The 17,769-nt window shown below is 36.2% G+C and overlaps 1 protein-coding gene across 1 annotated transcript; it reads left to right on the forward strand.

The window, feature by feature from the left end:
- Nucleotides 1-1,420: 1,420 nt before the first annotated feature.
- Nucleotides 1,421-15,537, forward strand: CCT4 (chaperonin containing TCP1 subunit 4). The gene is made up of 14 exons (XM_057497172.1): nt 1,421-1,690; nt 3,458-3,510; nt 5,194-5,283; nt 6,181-6,289; nt 6,934-7,076; nt 7,996-8,117; nt 8,439-8,571; nt 9,583-9,722; nt 10,752-10,848; nt 10,933-11,043; nt 11,148-11,278; nt 11,393-11,627; nt 12,990-13,103; nt 13,351-15,537. The coding sequence occupies exons 1-14, from the start codon at nt 1,564-1,566 to the stop codon at nt 13,363-13,365; spliced, it is 1,620 nt and encodes a 539-aa protein (XP_057353155.1). The 5' UTR covers nt 1,421-1,563; the 3' UTR covers nt 13,366-15,537.
- The last annotated feature ends 2,232 nt before the right edge of the window (nt 15,538-17,769 follow it).

The raw sequence follows: 17,769 nt of genomic DNA on the forward strand, positions 1-17,769 counted from the left end.
TCAGACCTCCACAGAAGATGCAGTCTTGCAAGTCCCTGTTGTTTTAGCTATTTTGTTACCCAGAAGGAGGAAGGTTTCTGTCCATTCAAGCAACAGCCCAGCCAATGAGAGAGTGTCACCATTCAGTCAATGGGAACCCATAACACAGGGGACTCCAGTTTACTCCAATGGACTTTTTGCTTAACACATCCCAACTTGGCTCTTTTCCTTTATACAAGGGCATTCCTCACCTTGTTCTCCAGACATGCCTATGGGTTTGCTATAGCTAGTGTGTCCTGAACTGCAATTTCCTGCTATTCCCAGATAAATCCACTTTTTTGATAATAAATTAACTGTTTTATTTTTAAGGTTAACAGAGGAAAACTGGTCCTTCGAAGAGAAATCAGCACCAGAGGCTAAAGGATCACAGAGCACCTGGGAAGCTTCATGTTGTAGTACTGATATCCTGAATGCCTGTAAAAGCTCATAATAATCACAGGATTAAGTACTTTGAACAACTGTCCTTGAGCTTATCCCAAGCATCCACCACTTTATGAGCACTTAATAATTATCTGTGCACAAATAGTGAATGAACTGAATCTGCATAAACTTACATATTAAAATGCCCAACAGGTGAGCTCATGGACCTCTTAAGTGGTTGCTCTGAATTGGAATATTGTTTCCATCTATTTAAGGTTTACTTTGGGTTTCAGTTCTTTGTGCCTCAGTCTCCTTAACTACTAAAGAAAATGTTAAGGGCACCTAATTCATAGGACTCTTCTGAGGATTAAATGAGACAACCCGTGTAAAAAGTTTAGCGGTGCCTAGCATACACTGAACTACATGATAGTTATTAAAATGCTCAGGCTCCCCAAGAACCAGAGGTTAAGTACAAGAAACTATCATAAAACGAGAGCGCTGTCCTAAGCAGACAGGCAGTCCTGATTTGACAGGCAATCATAGACTCAAAACTTAAGATTCTCTGGTATTTAATGAGGGTGTATTTAAATCTCTGCGACTCGGTATCAAACTTTTAAAGCAAAGTATAGCAGACACCTGTCCCGAATCTTTCTTCCGGATCTCTATCAAAATGAATAGAATTGAGTAAAATTCAGCTCTACGCAGCATGGGAAACACCGGCTCGGCGCCACCTGTTCGGAGGTGATCCGGAAGCACCACCACACCTAGCAGACGCGTCGGATTTGAGTTAACGCAAGGGTCCTCACGACAGAGGGTGGGGTCGAGTTGTGGGTGTCCCAACACTCGCCTCTAAAATCGCGGGTGGTCCTTTCTGCCTCTCAAGAGTCCGCCCCACGGCACACCCAACCCCAAGCACCCAATATTCCGCAAGTTCCGAGTTCGCGGGCGCAGCCACTTGACCCGGCGCGTGGCGGGCAGCCAGCTACGTCATGACGGCGCAGCACGCCAGGCAGGCCCCTTTCTCCGCCTTTCCGTCTTCCTGGCGCCTGCGCCGCTTTTTGGAACGTTCGGGAAGGCGGTGGTCGCGTTCCGTTAGTCCGCGGCGGGCCGGAATCCGCATCCATCCGTCCTCCCTGACCTCGTGCGGACCCAGCCGAGCTTACCATGCCAGAGAACGTGGCACCCCGTAGCGGGGCGCCCGCCGGGGCTGCCGGCGACCGCGGGAAAAGCGCCTATCAGGACCGCGATAAGCCGGCCCAGATCCGTTTCAGCAACGTCTCCGCTGCCAAAGGTATCGCTCCCGGGCCTGGTCCACGGCCTTGCTGGGTCGAGCTTGCTCTTAAGCTGGTCTTGGATGGACATGGCTCATTGCCTGTCCCTTCACATGATCCCTTCTTGTCGTTCCCGCAGAATCAGCTCGGTAGAGGGATCCTTACTGCTTTCTGCCAGTAAGTCCTGACTCCGAGTATGCAGGCCTTTGGACTTGCCCCATTCTGAGTCTCAGACGCCGGTACTTTTTCATTCTGGGTTATATTATCACGACCCCATATATAGCGGTCCTTTGAGATCTGACACTTGAGGGCTGTTGCTTAACCTCTGTATCGGTTCCACTGATAGAATGTTGTTTGCACAATACTCCGTGTTCTTGTTTTTAAAGAAATACTATTTAATAAGCTTTCTTCGGCACAACTAATGAAATGAATCAGGTGAAATTTTAGTGCCTAAATTGGGGCGGGGCCCTTTGCATTGGGCTGTGGGGAATAGACAATCCGTCTTAATTGCGAGTAGTTACGAGAACCTATTTTGTGCTTTTATATTCTCTCTGCATGTGTACCCAAACACAAGCATCTCAAGAAACAAGGACGGTTTCCTGGTTGTTTATTTGTAGAACAGTCTGGCGAATGGTGGAACTGGGACCATTTGGAGGGCCGAAAGAGCTACATAATATGGTAGATTTTCGACAAACAAGGAAAATACTGAATGGGAGGTTTACTTTAGTATCCTTTGAAACAGCAGTGAACAGAGAATTGAAAGTGGTTAAGGAAGGTAGCATGTGGGAAGGATTGTGAACCTGACCCTTTTAAGTGAGGAGAGCTCATAGAATGGAGGCGCAGCTACTATTCTTTTTATTTTTAGGTGGTATGTACCTTTATAGAGTCTTCACCTAGATGAATGTAACAGCATTCTCAAGGCAGTTGGTCTGCTTGGAGAATCATGGCTTGTGGATCCACTGAAATCTGAAAGGGTAATATTGACTGGGTAATTAGGAACAGGAGCCCAAAATTGTGAAACGTTTAAGTGAAAAATAATTTTTGAGTTACAGCAAATACTTTCTTTCAAGCTCTTTACATATTGTTCACACAATATGTGGGGAAGCACTACCCTATTTGGGGAACATAAAATGGTTAGGATGCAGTCTCAGCCTTGTGTATACATCTCTGGGATGTGAGAAAGGGGAAGATCTAATCATTTGTTCTATACTTGTCAAAGAGGATGGAGTACTGTTCAATTCCAATTTCTCTTAAAAAATATTATGTGGACTAAGAAGATAAAAACATTCTCATGGACAGGTAGTAAGTCACTTTTAAGTGCTAGTCTGCATATCCAGAGATGTTTCCTAACACTGATAATTGAAAGCTGTGATTTTTTTTTAGTTGTTGTTGTTGTTGGTTTTTTTTAGTTGTTTTGATTTTAAAGGTGGGGTGGTTACGGGTGCTTTTTTCCAGTGGGCCATCTACACCAGCTTCACATTAGTGAAAAAAGTCTTCCTGTTCAGATACTACACTATATAGTGGAGACAGAGTAAACAAATAAATGTATTAGGAAGATTCGGTAAGTCCTTAAAATTTATTCTGCCATAGAGCATATAAGTACTATGTATAGTGACTTTTACAACAAAAGATGAAGCATCATATAATTACAGGAATAAATTACTCTGTTTCCAGTAGATTATTATTAGACAGTGGATTTCTTCAGTGGACACAGGACAAAATGATCATTTGAGAGAAGAAACAGTTTGATCTTTGAAAGCTGATTTCTTTTTTTCTTCTGTTTACAGCTGTTGCTGATGCTATCAGAACAAGCCTTGGACCAAAAGGAATGGATAAAATGGTAAAAAGCTATCATTCATTACATCTTGAGTACTAGTCCACTCTATAAGATCTTGATAGAGGGTTAAGATAGGCTGTTTAAATAGTAAAAAGTGTTAGAAGAGTACTTTGAGGATTAAGAAGAGTGATAGATTACTTTAAACGAACGGGATTCACATTTTATTTAATGCTTTTTAAACAAAATACATACAAAGAAGTAATCTGTTGTGTAGTTAGATGGGAAGTACAGTGAAGCTGCAGGTATAAGGGCTTGAGTTAAGTGTACCTTATTGATATAACTGTGACATTTGGCATAGATTTTTGGGAATTCAGCTCTACTTCTAGCTAGGTTGACCAGCAGCATAAAACAGGTGCATTCCAGTAATAATAATATACCATCAAATTCAGTGCTAGTTAACATACTGAATTAGAGATAAGGAAACAGTATGGATAATTGTCTGGATGATGTAAAAATCATCATTCCATCTGGATGTTTTCATTTCTGTTCCTGCTAGTAATGCTATTGACCTGTGTTGAGGATACTAAGAAATAAGTTACTGTGTTGACTCTAAGAATTGTGTTCACTGTGCTCATGGTGTTGTCTTTTGAGGGGATCCATTGTGGTGTTTCCTGCTATTGATATGAACCCAGTAATGATAGTGAGGTGTTTTGTTTGAACCTGAGTCCAGAATAGCTGAGGCAGCCTAGAGCACCTGGGTCACCTGGAGGGCTCCTTTAAATTATCATCTTGTTCTAACAAGACTTGACCCTCCCCCAGCTGTTCATAAGGGGACACAAAAGCATTAAAAATGAGCTCTTCTTGAAGGAAACCATCTCTGGTTAGTGTGGGCTCCTAGCTCATATTGGTTGTTTTTTGGAAGAAGGTTTGTAAAAAATTTCAGTCTGCTGAAATTTATCCTGGTAAATTTCTTGCCATTTTCAGTGACCATTTCTCAATATTTTTCCTTCTGTACCTGTCAGTGACATTTGACACTAATAACCACTGCCTGCTCCAAAACTGTTCCTTTGGTCTGCGGCTCCTTTTCTACCTCTCAACTATTTCTCACCTTCGCTCCCTGGTCTTGGTCCTCTGGTCATCTACTTAGATCACTTTAAGTCTGACTTCTATAATGAGTCTCTGATACAGTCACACCCAAGCTATATTCACAGTATAACTTGTGAATGCCTTTTACCTATAAAAACCAAGCTTCTCCCATTTTGTATCACCCTTAGTGCTTGGGAAATTACTGCCACTCATAACATTGCTTTCAGTCAATTTAATTGCAACAAATGTTAATTGAGAACCTAACCTGTTTCAGGAACTTTAATTCAGGGGATCTCGAATATACTCACAATGACCTCATAGAAAGAGTTTTTATAATCAATTTATGCTCTCAGGCAGTGCTTCTCTAGAGTATCTTTTCTACTCTTCTTTTTTTTATTTGTCTAGATTCTTTCACTTTTAAACAAAAAATAGCTGGAACAAAGCCAGCTGTTTCACTTGTAAAGTTGGATCATGACTGCATGTTCACAAATCTTTATACCAATGTAAGGGAAGAGAATTTGAAATAAAGCACAGTTGTAAGCTATGCAAACCAAGTAACTTCTACAGAGTGTTCAGATCAGATCTTTTAGGGTGTCATATTAATGCTGGGTAAAGAAAATATGTTTGAAATACAGCATTTTTTAAAAACCAAATTGACAGATTCAAGATGGAAAAGGTGATGTGACCATTACAAATGATGGTGCCACCATTCTGAAACAAATGCAAGTGTTACATCCAGCAGCCAGAATGGTAAGTATAATTTTTTTTAAGTATATTGTTTGATATTTGGTAAATAGTTAAATTTGTCTTACTTAACCACATATTATCAGTTAAGCATTGTGGAATTTTTTTCTTTATACCAAACAGGCATATTTTTAGGCTACATTGTGTGCCTTTCATGGTACTCTTCAGTGTAAAGTCATAATAAAACATGAATCACCTTGTTCTTGTTCACAGGAATGTGCCATACAGTTGAAGAAGGAAATAAAAACAAGAAATGGTATAAATTATTAGTCCAATGGATGTTCGCTGGAAGACAGCAAAAAATTTTTAATTGTGTACAAAATAAATCTGAACTTACTCTGACATTTATTTAAAATAATTACCTATTTAAGGATTGTGATGATGGTTTTAGTGTCAAGTGAGAAGTTGCCATCAGCAAAAAGAAATTTCTGTCAAATCCCGTTTAATTATAGAAAGATGACTTAAAATGAATCAGATTATGCTCATACAGGATCCGTTCAGATAAATTTGGTGAAAGATTCCAAACTGGCGCTCTTAATCTGGAATGCCCCATTTCATAGCTTCCAAAACCTATAATACAATAAGATTTAATCTTTCTGACAGGAACTTTCAACTTAGCTGGGAAGAAAAAAATGTATAACCCACAGTCTGAATTGGAGACCATAGTATAGCTTCTTATAGAGTATATAAGTAGAATTTTGTGTGCCCACATATATATCAGTCATCATTTTAAGGTGAAATTCAAGGTGGACAACAAGTGAAAAGTCAAGAATATATTGAATATTAAAGTGTTAAAAATCAAGTAGTTTGTGACACTGACGGCCAATCATCTTAAATTTGTATTTGATGTTAGTGGCTTCTCACATTTCTGATTGAGCAACTGAGCATATTCTGTTCACTTAGCTGGTGGAGTTGTCTAAAGCACAAGATATTGAAGCAGGAGATGGTACAACATCAGTAGTCATCATTGCTGGCTCTCTCTTAGATTACTGTACCAAGCTTCTTCAGAAAGGTATGTAGAACATAGGACATGCTTTATTATGGAATAAAGGCAAAAAATTATTAATATGAAATTTAATTTGGAGAAACTTTTTTATAAGAATTTGTAGATTAAGTATTGCTATGTTTATTATGGGAATTAGATAAGTTTTTCTTTTTGCTGCTGCTGCTTTTTTTTTTTTTCTGCCAGGCTTCTTTTTGAATGGAACTTGATTGATACAATTTGCGCTTTCAAAAATAAGTGGCGGTGGCCTTAACTGATCTTAGGCACTAGATGAGAATGGTGATTGGTGATTAAGTAGAGAAAGTATTGGTTCTTGCTCTGATAAATAGGGCTTAATTCATGGTAGTAACTCTCTAGTCATTTATTTTACTTTGTAAATTTGTGGTATTTTGAAAAGTATGAAATTGTTTGTCTTAAATATCACAGGAGTATGTAATCTGTTCCAAATCAAGTAGAAATAAATTATTAGCCATAATTAAAAGTTAAAATTATTCAAGCCATTGTTTAAAACTATGAAGCATAAGCTAATTCATAGTTAATAATTTAAACTATGTGACTGGTTTGAAATTTTAATGAGTAGAAAAAATTTAAGTCATATCAAGTATGTACTTTATCTGTTACAGTCAAATAACTTAGATTTTCACAAATGACAGGAATTCATCCAACCATCATTTCTGAGTCATTCCAGAAGGCTTTGGAAAAGGGTATTGAAATCTTAACTGATATGTCTCGGCCTGTAGATCTGAGTGACAGAGAAACTTTGTTAAATAGTGCAACCACCTCATTGAACTCAAAGGTGAGACAGTCACTAAGGTATCATTGTAAAATTAGTTTTAAGTTTAATTAAGAACTGCAACTCTTCTGTGATTTCTGATGCTGTACAGTTCATAAATGTTAGGTCTCAAGAGTGTCTAGTAACAACAGTTTAACCGAATTAGTTGAAGTAAAATTCACTCACTTGACAGATTTTCAGATAAGTTATATTGCCATTTTACTAATGGGAAAACAGGTATAGTGAACTTAAATAACTCATCTTAGACCCACTAATAAGAGCTGAAATATGGACCCAGGACACTTCTGTCTACCCAGGGTCCCTCTCTTAACTAATATCTATGTTACTTTACTTAGTTAACCAAATTTAAAGTAGTGTTCTTTGAAATTTCTTGAGAACTCATGTCACCTGTTTAAGTGGAGCACTAGTTGGTATTAGTGATAATAAGTTATACTATGTAATGTTCCCAGATCTAATATAGACAATAGTATAATGGTTAGAAGCATTGGTCAGTGACTAGACTGGCTCACACTAAGCAGTGTAAGTTTGAGTTTTTTCATCTAAAGATTGAATAACTATACGAATGTAAAGTACCACTATCATCACCCTCAGTATTTGGAGTGCACATTTATAGCATCTGATGACAAATTCATTTTAGATTGGAAGCCTCTAAATAAAATGTATTTGTATTATTTTGGAGTTCCTATAGAATTATTAGTGATCTAGACAGTCCTATCTACAGCAAGTATACATATTTTTATTTTGTGCCTTTGGGAGGTGACTGACACCCTGAGCAGAAAAGACCCATTTGGATTGGATGTTATCTCATATGTTCCCACTCTCACCCCCCACTCCCAAAATGATTAAAGTTCCTTGAATATCTTTGTTATTAAAGAATTAGGACTTTTTCTATTGTGAATCTGACTTTTTTTTTAAATATTAGGTTGTCTCTCAATATTCAAGTCTGCTTTCTCCAATGAGTGTAAATGCAGTGATGAAAGTGATTGATCCAGCCACAGCTACTAGTGTAGATCTGAGAGATATTAAAATAGTTAAGAAACTTGGGTAAGCATTTCTAATTATGACTTCCATTAATAAAAATTAATTTTGAAATAGCTTAAGTGAAAAACACCTATATGAAAGTCACAATGCTTTCTTTGTGGTTTTGATTTCATGAGAACTTAAATTAATGTGGGAATCTAAAAAATGTATTTATATTCCCTTACGGGCAGTAGTGCGATCAAAAAGGTTTTGGAATGGTGCACTAACAAATGTGTTTGAGGCTGAAGCACATATTTTTGGACAGATTTTAATATATTAGCAGTCTATTAAACTTACAGATTTCTACCCCGTTAACTCTCCTGTCCTTGTTTTGCCTTTTCTTAGTGGAACAATTGATGACTGTGAATTGGTGGAAGGCCTGGTACTCACTCAAAAGGTGGCCAATTCTGGCATAACGAGAGTTGAGAAGGCTAAAATCGGGCTTATTCAGTTTTGTTTATCAGCTCCCAAAACAGATGTAAGTAGAACTAAATGAAACTGGTTCCTTGTTTAGGTATTTAACTTTCTAATACCTCACACTTTTGTTCAGTATTTTAAAATAGAAAATACTGATTCGAGTGATGAGAAGCATAGATCTCAAAAGGATTAGTAAAATTGAGGCAAAAGTAGAAATTGTTGGATGCCAGACAGGACAAATCTATAGCCTCAGTTGGCTAGTCATTGAAATTGAGCCATTGGTTTACTTCACAGATGAAGACAAACAACAATAGGGATATGTATGAAATACTAGGTTGTGTAAAAATTCTAGTGTAAGTGGAATTTGCAGATCCTTTCTCTCAGAACTGAAACCTCCACCCATCCTACAGTATCAGGCTCATCTTTTGTCCTGCATTTTCACATATGAAACTTTAAACCAGTTTAATATCCATATTCTAAGGAAATTGTTTTTTTATCTAAGATACTCCTTTGTCTTTAGTGTATTTAGTCTTAAGTGCCATTCGCTAAAGAGGGTGGTTGATCTTGTCACCTTACTCAGATCTGCTCTCATTTTACGTTGTGTGGGCATGCACTTTTCCTGTTTTGTCATTTGTTTCCCAAAAGTTTAATCCATTCAAAAATTATTTTAAAGTTCTTTAGATGCGAACAAAATATATGCCCTTGGTGTACCTCCTTTCAGCATACCAGTTTTTATAACATGCAACTGAAATTATTTCAGTAATACATATATTTATATGAAGACAGTTGACATATTCAGGAAATAGGATCATAATTTTTACTTTTTTTGATTACCAGAAGTATACCTGCAAAAATATAAATAAACAGTAAGGTATATAGGTGGAAGTAGAAAAGACATGAGTTAAGGATGTGTATTTATCTTTCCAGAACTTTCTGTGCTTGTCTGTATAATTTGTTTGGTGTGATTTTGGTTGAATTTATACTATGCATAATATTTTCATTAAAATTCTTTTTTTTTTTTTCACTCAAAAACTTACACTGCAAGTTATTAATATGTTCTTTTTCTAAACAGATGGATAATCAAATAGTAGTTTCTGACTATGTCCAGATGGACCGAGTGCTGCGAGAGGAGAGAGGCTATATTCTAAATTTAGTGAAGCAAATTAAGAAAACAGGATGTAATGTCCTTCTCATACAGAAGTCTATTTTAAGGTGTGGGGCTATTTATCTTGTTCACCTCTTAATGATGATTGTGGATTCCTTCTAGCAGTTTTTTAAAGAAACATTTGAGATGGCTAAACCACTAGGAAGCTAGAATGTGTCTTCATTTTGGGGCATCATTGTATTCTGATAAGTCTTCTAAAGTGGGTTCTCTTCCCATTAGGGTAATTTAAGTGTGGGATATATATTCCTTCTAGACCAGGATCTTACGTATCAAGTAAATAGAATGCTTTGTTTTTTAAGAACTATCTTTGGTCTAAAGTTAATTAGTTGAAAAGAGGCATTTACTTAAAGGTCCGTGCAATTGCTTGAAATTTAAAAGTTCTTTTGGTGGTTAATGCTGGGTGATAGTCCACAGATTCAAAGAATTCTCCAAAGTTTGAACTGATGCCTCTTTTCCCCATTGTTTCCTTCCAATAGGTAAACACATTCCCATATACTCTATTAATATGTTACACCAAAAAGTGTTTTGTGTGTTCATTTTATACAGAAACCTTGGTTAAGAATTGGAATATCTGATTCTTATCCCAAGACTTGTAATAGCTAACAACCTTGAGTAAATTGCTCTCAAAATTCAGTTAGCTTATCTGTAAAACAAGGATAACGTCTGTCCTTCCAGTATCACAGGGTTGTCAGGGGGATCATTCCAGATAATTTGTAGGAAAGTATAAATATATGCCATCTTAAATTAGTCATACATAATTCTAATTTGGTGAAGTATCAATAAAGTTTTATTTATCAGACGTTAATTGAGTATTAAAAATGACACAGTCATCTTTATTGTGTTCTACAAATAGTGTCATTGGAGTACATTTTAATACTATCTATTGGAAATCTGATTTAAGAATTTTGAGCTCATACACTTGGTAAACTAGTGATTTTTTAAATCTTCCTTTACAAGTAATTTGAGTCATTGTCATTTAAACAACAGTAAAATAATGAAAACCTTAAAAAGTGGTTGCACAGCAAAATGCTTTCTTTCTAACCTAACATTGAATACTCACTGATTTTGTATTTTAGAGATGCTCTTAGCGATCTTGCATTGCATTTCCTGAACAAAATGAAGATTATGGTGGTTAAGGATATTGAAAGAGAAGACATTGAATTTGTTTGTAAGGTAAAATATTCCAAACATCTGTATGTGTGAAAATGTCCAATAATCAAATGTTGTCTTAATACATGGATTTGATGTTTTTCCCAGACAATTGGAACCAAGCCAGTTGCTCATATTGACCAATTCACTGCTGACATGCTGGGATCAGCGGAGTTAGCTGAGGAGGTCAATTTAAATGGTTCTGGTAAACTGATCAAGGTAACAGTATTATAATCAAGGTTTTATTTGCCTGAGTTGTTTTTTTTTTTTTTTTTTTTTTTAGCCCTTACTCAAATACCTAATTTGGAGTTTGTTTACTAAAGATTACAGGCTGTACAAGCCCTGGAAAAACAGTTACAATTGTTGTTCGTGGATCTAACAAATTGGTGATTGAAGAAGCTGAGCGCTCCATTCATGATGCCCTATGTGTGATTCGCTGTTTAGTAAAAAAGAGGTAATATAAATTGCTAACAGTTTGAACCTTAAAACTTACATATTTTGAAATAGTAAATTATTAAAAATAACATTCTTTGGATAAAATAGCTAAAAGTGTATTTGTGAATTTCAGAGCTCTTATTGCAGGAGGTGGTGCTCCAGAAATAGAGCTGGCCCTACGGCTAACAGAATATTCACGCACATTGAGTGGTATGGAATCCTACTGCGTCCGTGCTTTTGCAGATGCTATGGAAGTCATTCCATCTACACTAGCTGAAAATGCTGGCCTGAATCCCATTTCAACAGTAACAGAACTAAGAAATCGACATGCTCAAGGAGAAAAAACTACAGGCATTAATGTCCGAAAGGTAATAATTTTACTGTTTCATTATTGCAGAAAATGTTGGTTAATATAAAAATATTAAAATCTTCCTGATAACCTATTGGATGAAAAGTTTTGAAATTTAATCTTGGATTTAAATATGAGACCTGCAGGTTAATTAATGCATGCCATTGAGTCTGAGAATGAAGATGATGCCTTAAGTGAAATGTAGTATTTGTTCATTAACTCTCCCACTCTGTTGGCTATGTGACTTTAAGCAAGTTAGTTTGTGCTTCAGTTTCCAAAGTTGTAAAAGTAGGGAAAATATTTCCCCCATAGTCTTGCTATAGTAATTAATTAAATGTATTACTAACCAGAAAACTCTTAACAAAGATGCCTGGCATAGAATAAACACTATGTAAGTGATCACTATTGCTGCTTTGGGGACCATTAGCTTGGTACAGTTGTATAGGGTAAACACAGAATGGTAATAATTCCCCCTTTTATATTAATGCTTTATTAATATCTCCTTTTATTTGAGGAGACATATAGTTTATAATGGAAAAATACTGACAACCCAAGGTGTAATATATTTTGAATGGTATGGAAATGAAAAGGAGAGTGCTAGTTTGTTAGGGAAAGCTTTATGAAGATGCACCTTTGGTTGGTAGGGGATGAGATTTCAGGTAGATAAGTAAGTGGCTTACAGGTAAGAGGGACCAAGAAGTGACTCACTCATTTTACCTAGAGGAGTGTGTGTGGGTGATACAGTGGACTTAGTTTGGAAAGCTCAGATAGAAGCATGAAGAGGCCCTGGAGTATTGGGGCAGCTATGTTAGTTTTTTGGTTCATTTTGCTTTTTTTTATTATTATTATTCCAGTAGTTACAAGCCACTGAAAGTTTGTTTTTACACAAGAGGCCAGGATGAAGAAAAGAGTAGTTTCAGGAGGAAGAGTGGAGACAAGGGTTGCCTGTTATAGCCATCATAACATAAGCAATGATGCTGGAGAAGGGATAGTAGGTTAGTGTCAATGAAAATATTAAAGTGGGATTTGAGAAAGACAAAGGCAGAGGAGACCAGACTTAGGACTCAGATAATTTAAGCATTAAAGATCTCATAATTCTTAATTATTGTGATCATTACCTAATTTTTGTCAGGATATTTTTTAAAGATAATCAGGAGGAGTTGTCTTGGAGGCAGGATTAAGGGAATCCAGCAATAATTCAGTTTCTCCAAGTTTTAGTTGAAATACAATTTACAGGGTAGAGAAGAGCTTAGTGGAGGGTATCTTTTTTGACTACACCAAGGGAAAACTGGGTTTCAACAGGCCTTGAGCCGTACTGGCAGCAGTGTAGTTGGGATGTGTATAACTATAAACACTAAGAGCAGTTGGTGCTGTTTTGCAGGGTGGTATTTCCAACATTTTGGAGGAACTGGTTGTCCAGCCTTTGTTGGTTTCAGTCAGTGCACTGACTCTGGCAACTGAAACTGTCCGGAGCATTCTGAAAATTGATGATGTGGTAAGTGTACATAGAATGTGAATTTTCCTACAAGGTCAAAATGCCTATTTCTTGAAGGTTTTTTTTGAGGGGGTGGGGGGTAAATAATGGTTCACTAGTCATCAAGGTGATAGTTCATACTTTTAAAGTACAGTCTTCTCACTTGTTAAAAGTAGGGGTGATTTGAGTAGTTGACTTGTCTTAAGTATCTTCCATCCTTAAAATTCTCTCATTACAGATTCTGAAACTCAAGTTTTTCTCTTCTCAGGTAAACAGTCGGTAATCTGGGTAACACTGGCTTACTGGTACCATCATGGCCATTAATGGTGCACCTGGAGTGGAATATCAGCTGGTGGTGGCATTTGGAAGATTGTTTCCTCTGTGAATTCCTGAGCCTGGTTTTCCAGGTGCAATTTGTTTGAAATTGTACTGACACATTAATGAAAATATTAAATATTTGGTTTCAAAAGGCAGATTAATTTATTGTGGCCCCCTGCCCCCAATATTTATATTATTTCTGATAATCTTGAAAACATGTAAGAAGGAAAAAAATTCACATTACCTGTTGACTTCCTTGGGTCTTAATCCTAGGTGCTTCTATTTAAATTTATTTTAAACAAATATGGAGAAGAAAAAAATGGCTCAATGTGCTCATCACCCTGATAAATCCCATTTACATAAAAATAGCAAAGTGATATATATGCCTTTTGAAAATTTAACAGTATAGAAAGATACAAAATAAAAAATGAAAGGCTCCCACTACTGTATTTCCTAATTACTATCTCCAAGAATAATCACTGCTGTGTTAATTTGGATTTCTTCTACAAATAAAAGTGCATATATAATATAGCAAATCTTAACACAAAAGATTCTTAACTACTATGTATTGTTTCAGTAGTTTGTTTTAAACATCTGCAATGCTTCTGCCTTAATCCAAGCATTATCTCACCATGAATAGTATGAAGTCTAATCCTCTGCCCTTGCTTTAGTCTCCTTGCAGTCAGTTCTGCACACAGTTTGGCTAGTGTTTCTTAAAATTTGTCAGGCACTCCCCTTATAAAAGCTTTCATAGCTTCTCACTGCCTTTGAATAAAGACCAGACCTTTGAGATGGGTCATAAATTGGACCTATATATTGTGGTAACAAACGGTTCACCATCTGGTATTTCATAAGGAGTGTCAGGAAAACAACTGTGGCTCAAATTTGTGGAGAAAGAATTTGAGCCAACCAGTCTGAAGCTGCTTTTTTATCTGACAGCTCAAAAACAGTTGACTAAAGTTACTAATTTGATCAATGGTAGATCTTAATATGTTTAGATACCTATTCCCAGATTGTCTGGAATTCAGTGGTTTGTTCACTCCCCATTTTAATGTGTATTTATGGTAGCTAGAAAAAACATACCGCAAAACAATTGAATGAGGTATATCCTAAAAACTTAAATTTAAGTCAGAATACTTCCATGACCCAAAGTGTGTGTATTGGAATTTTTGTCAGTTATTCAGCACAAGATTCTTAAGCTATGCCTATATACCCAAATAAGGCAGTCGCATAATTCTTAAAAGGGAACTCCCAAGATAAAGTTCCTTAATCATTTATTGTGTTAAATTTGTTTTGATAAACCACACCTTTTTTAGGATTTGACTCAGGTTTACAACAGTTTATGAAATAATCTAGTTCTATTTTAGGAAATTGAAGTAACAAATGAGAGCTCATAACAGAGGTTTACTGAAGATATAATTCTAAAGCAATAAAAGGGAAATACATCCTGTTTATGTGTTAATAGTGAGAAAGGCTATGACTAATGGGACCAGAAGTTTTACATACTTTTTTCTCTTAAGTGCAATTTATCCTTCAACCTCGATTTTTTATTATGAAAAATTTTAAATACATAGTTGTTTAAAGAATAGTAAGAACATCATAGACCATCTAAATTTAACAATCACACTTTGCCATATAGTTATGTACCATGATACATACCTAAAAATCACAATATGTAAAATTGTGCAATAGAAACCACAAGACTTAGAAGTGTGATTTTGTCATAACCCTCAAACTTCAGTGACGAAACCTAATAACAGGTTTACACTGTTAAATGGCCAAGAAATACATATTATATTACATGTGGCACTTTACCTTGAAACACTTAACACTTGAAGAAATAGATGTTGGAAATGCAGCTAATGTCATTGCAAAGTGGGAGGTTATCTGAAAAATGACTTTTAACACCAGATGTGGATGAGTGTGGCTCATAATAGTGAATTGATGTACCCAGGTGTTATGAAGTGTGTTTCATGTGTTATTTGACTCAGGTGCATTTTTCTTTGTTGACTCTTCTGAGGACTCAAAGCAAACAAGATAAGCATTTTGTCAAAATTGCTTACTTGCCACTCTAAGTTTATCCTGACAGTTTGATTATGATGTTTATTAAATGTGGATCCCTTTGACTTGTCTTTTACCTTGGATGTACAGATTAATTTCCAGTACTGCTAAGTTGCAGAAATGGGCATCAAAGTTCAGGAAGACGGGTGGCTAGAAGTTGGTGGGACAAAGTATGATAAGGAAGCTTTACAGAGATCATGTATAATAGTAGTCTTGAGTCCTTGAATGATTCTTCTGTACCTATGGGGTAAACCTATCTTAGAGTATGGAACAACCCCTGGAAAAAAGTAGACCAGAGTTATAAAGGGCCAGGAATAATTCAGTAGAACCTTCAAAAGGATACTGCCTTAGTAATGAAGATAAAATTAGCCAGCTCCAAAAATTAGTTCGGACTCTTGCAAATTTCTTTAAAGGATCAAACCAATCCCAAGTAACTTAATCTACATATCAGAACAAAGCTTAAAACTCTTTAAAGGGTACAATAAAATCTAGGACTCACTAATACAAAATTCATGTCTCACAGTAAGTTACTGGTCATACAAAGGACAGTAGACAGCAACTCACACAAATGGATAAATAAGGATCTCAATAAAGGCAAATACATGGGCAATTATAAAATCTAGTGTTTTTGTAATACTGGCTTGTAACTACTTTTTAGTCTTCAGCATGATTTAAGAGACGGATAACACTTAAAAGTTAGTCTAAAAACTAGTAGTATTGTAACTGGTTTATAACCAAGTGAGATGAATTTAAAAGAAACTAGTTTGAAGTTTTGGCCACACAATGCATAAAGATGTAATTTTGTGACCTCAGTAACCAAAAGGGGTAGGGATGTCTATAAAGGAGCCGAGTTTTTGTATATTACAAGATGGTATAAATTCAAATTAGAGTGCTATAACTTTATAGTTATAGTGTTACTTTATCTCCACAAAGAAAAAACAAAATAATACATTAAATGAATTTAAGCATTTCACTAGAAAAAAAAGACTAATTCAGGAAATGAGGGATGAAAAAACCTGTAAGGCCTGCAGAAAAGTGACAGAAGTCCCTTATCAATGATTAAATTGTAAACAGACTAAACTCTTAAAAGATATTGGCAGAATGGATACAAACTCATGATTCAACTATATACTTAAAAGAGACACTTGAGATCCAAAGACACGAGATCCAAAGATCAAAAATGAAAGAATGAAAAAAGTCCATGTGAATAATAACTAGAGTAGCAGGAATGGCTCTACTAATATCAGACAATAGAATTCAAAAAGTTACAGGAAGTAGGACATATACTAGTAAAAGGTTCAATATACCAAGTAGATAAAATTATTTATGCACCTAATGACATTAAAATGAAGCAAAAACTAACAATTGAAGGGAAAAAGACTTCTATTTATATTATTAAAAACAAATAGTTGGAGACCAGTAAGTACCCCACTAATAAAAATGGGTAGAAAAGACAGAAGTAAGGAAATAGAGGACTTAACAAGCCAACTAGATTTAACATACAGAACACAATAACAGCATACACATCTTAACAGCACGGGACATTTTTCAGGATCATATGTTAAGCCATAAATTAAGTCTCAATAGAGTTTAAAGGTAGATAACATACAAAGTATCTTCTTTGACCACAATGGGACAAGTTAGGAATAACAAGGTATATATATGGCCAACAGGTACATGAAAAGGTGCTCACCACTCATCAGATAAATGCAAAAGCACAATGAGGTCATCTCATACCTGTTAGAATGGCGATTACAAAAAAGATTAGAATGAGGATGTGGAGAAAAAGGAACACTTGTGCACTGATAGTAGGGATGTAAAATGGTACAGGTGTTGTTGAAAACAGTATGACAGTTCCTCAATTAAAAATAGAGTTACCATATTTCCCAGAAATTCAGTTTCTGGGTATATACTCATGATAAGGAAAATATTCAACATAGCCATCAAGGTCAGCAAACCGCTTTTTTCCTCCAGTTGGCAAAGCACTCTCAGCTCCCTCCTCCCCTCCTCCAGGCTCCTCTTTTGCCCTGCGCATGCCGAAATGCCACGTATCAAAATAATATAAATTGCTCCCCTTGCTTGTGCTCAGGGCTCAGACCTTGGGAGATAACTCACCTCTGGCCTGCCAGTGTAAAATAAACCTCAACACTCCGAGACCTCCAAGTGCCACTTGGTTCTTCCGTCAGTGATCCAGTCCAGGTTTTCCAGTACTTTCCGTAACACTCAAAAGAGTTGAAGGGTTCTCAAAGATATATTTGCACATCAAATCCATGTTTGTAGTAGTAGCATTATTCACAATAGCTAAAAC

This window comes from Manis pentadactyla, chromosome 2, assembly GCF_030020395.1.
Source record: "Manis pentadactyla isolate mManPen7 chromosome 2, mManPen7.hap1, whole genome shotgun sequence".
Lineage (NCBI taxonomy): Eukaryota > Metazoa > Chordata > Mammalia > Pholidota > Manidae > Manis > Manis pentadactyla.

Coding starts and splice junctions, on each gene's coding strand:
- CCT4 (XM_057497172.1), top strand. CDS start 1,564: ATGCCAGAGAACGTGGCACCCCGTAGCGGGGCGCCCGCCGGGGCTGCC. Junction 1,691..3,457: donor CAACGTCTCCGCTGCCAAAG/GTATCGCTCCCG, acceptor TTCTGTTTACAG/CTGTTGCTGATGCTATCAGA. Junction 10,849..10,932: donor ACATTGAATTTGTTTGTAAG/GTAAAATATTCC, acceptor TGTTTTTCCCAG/ACAATTGGAACCAAGCCAGT.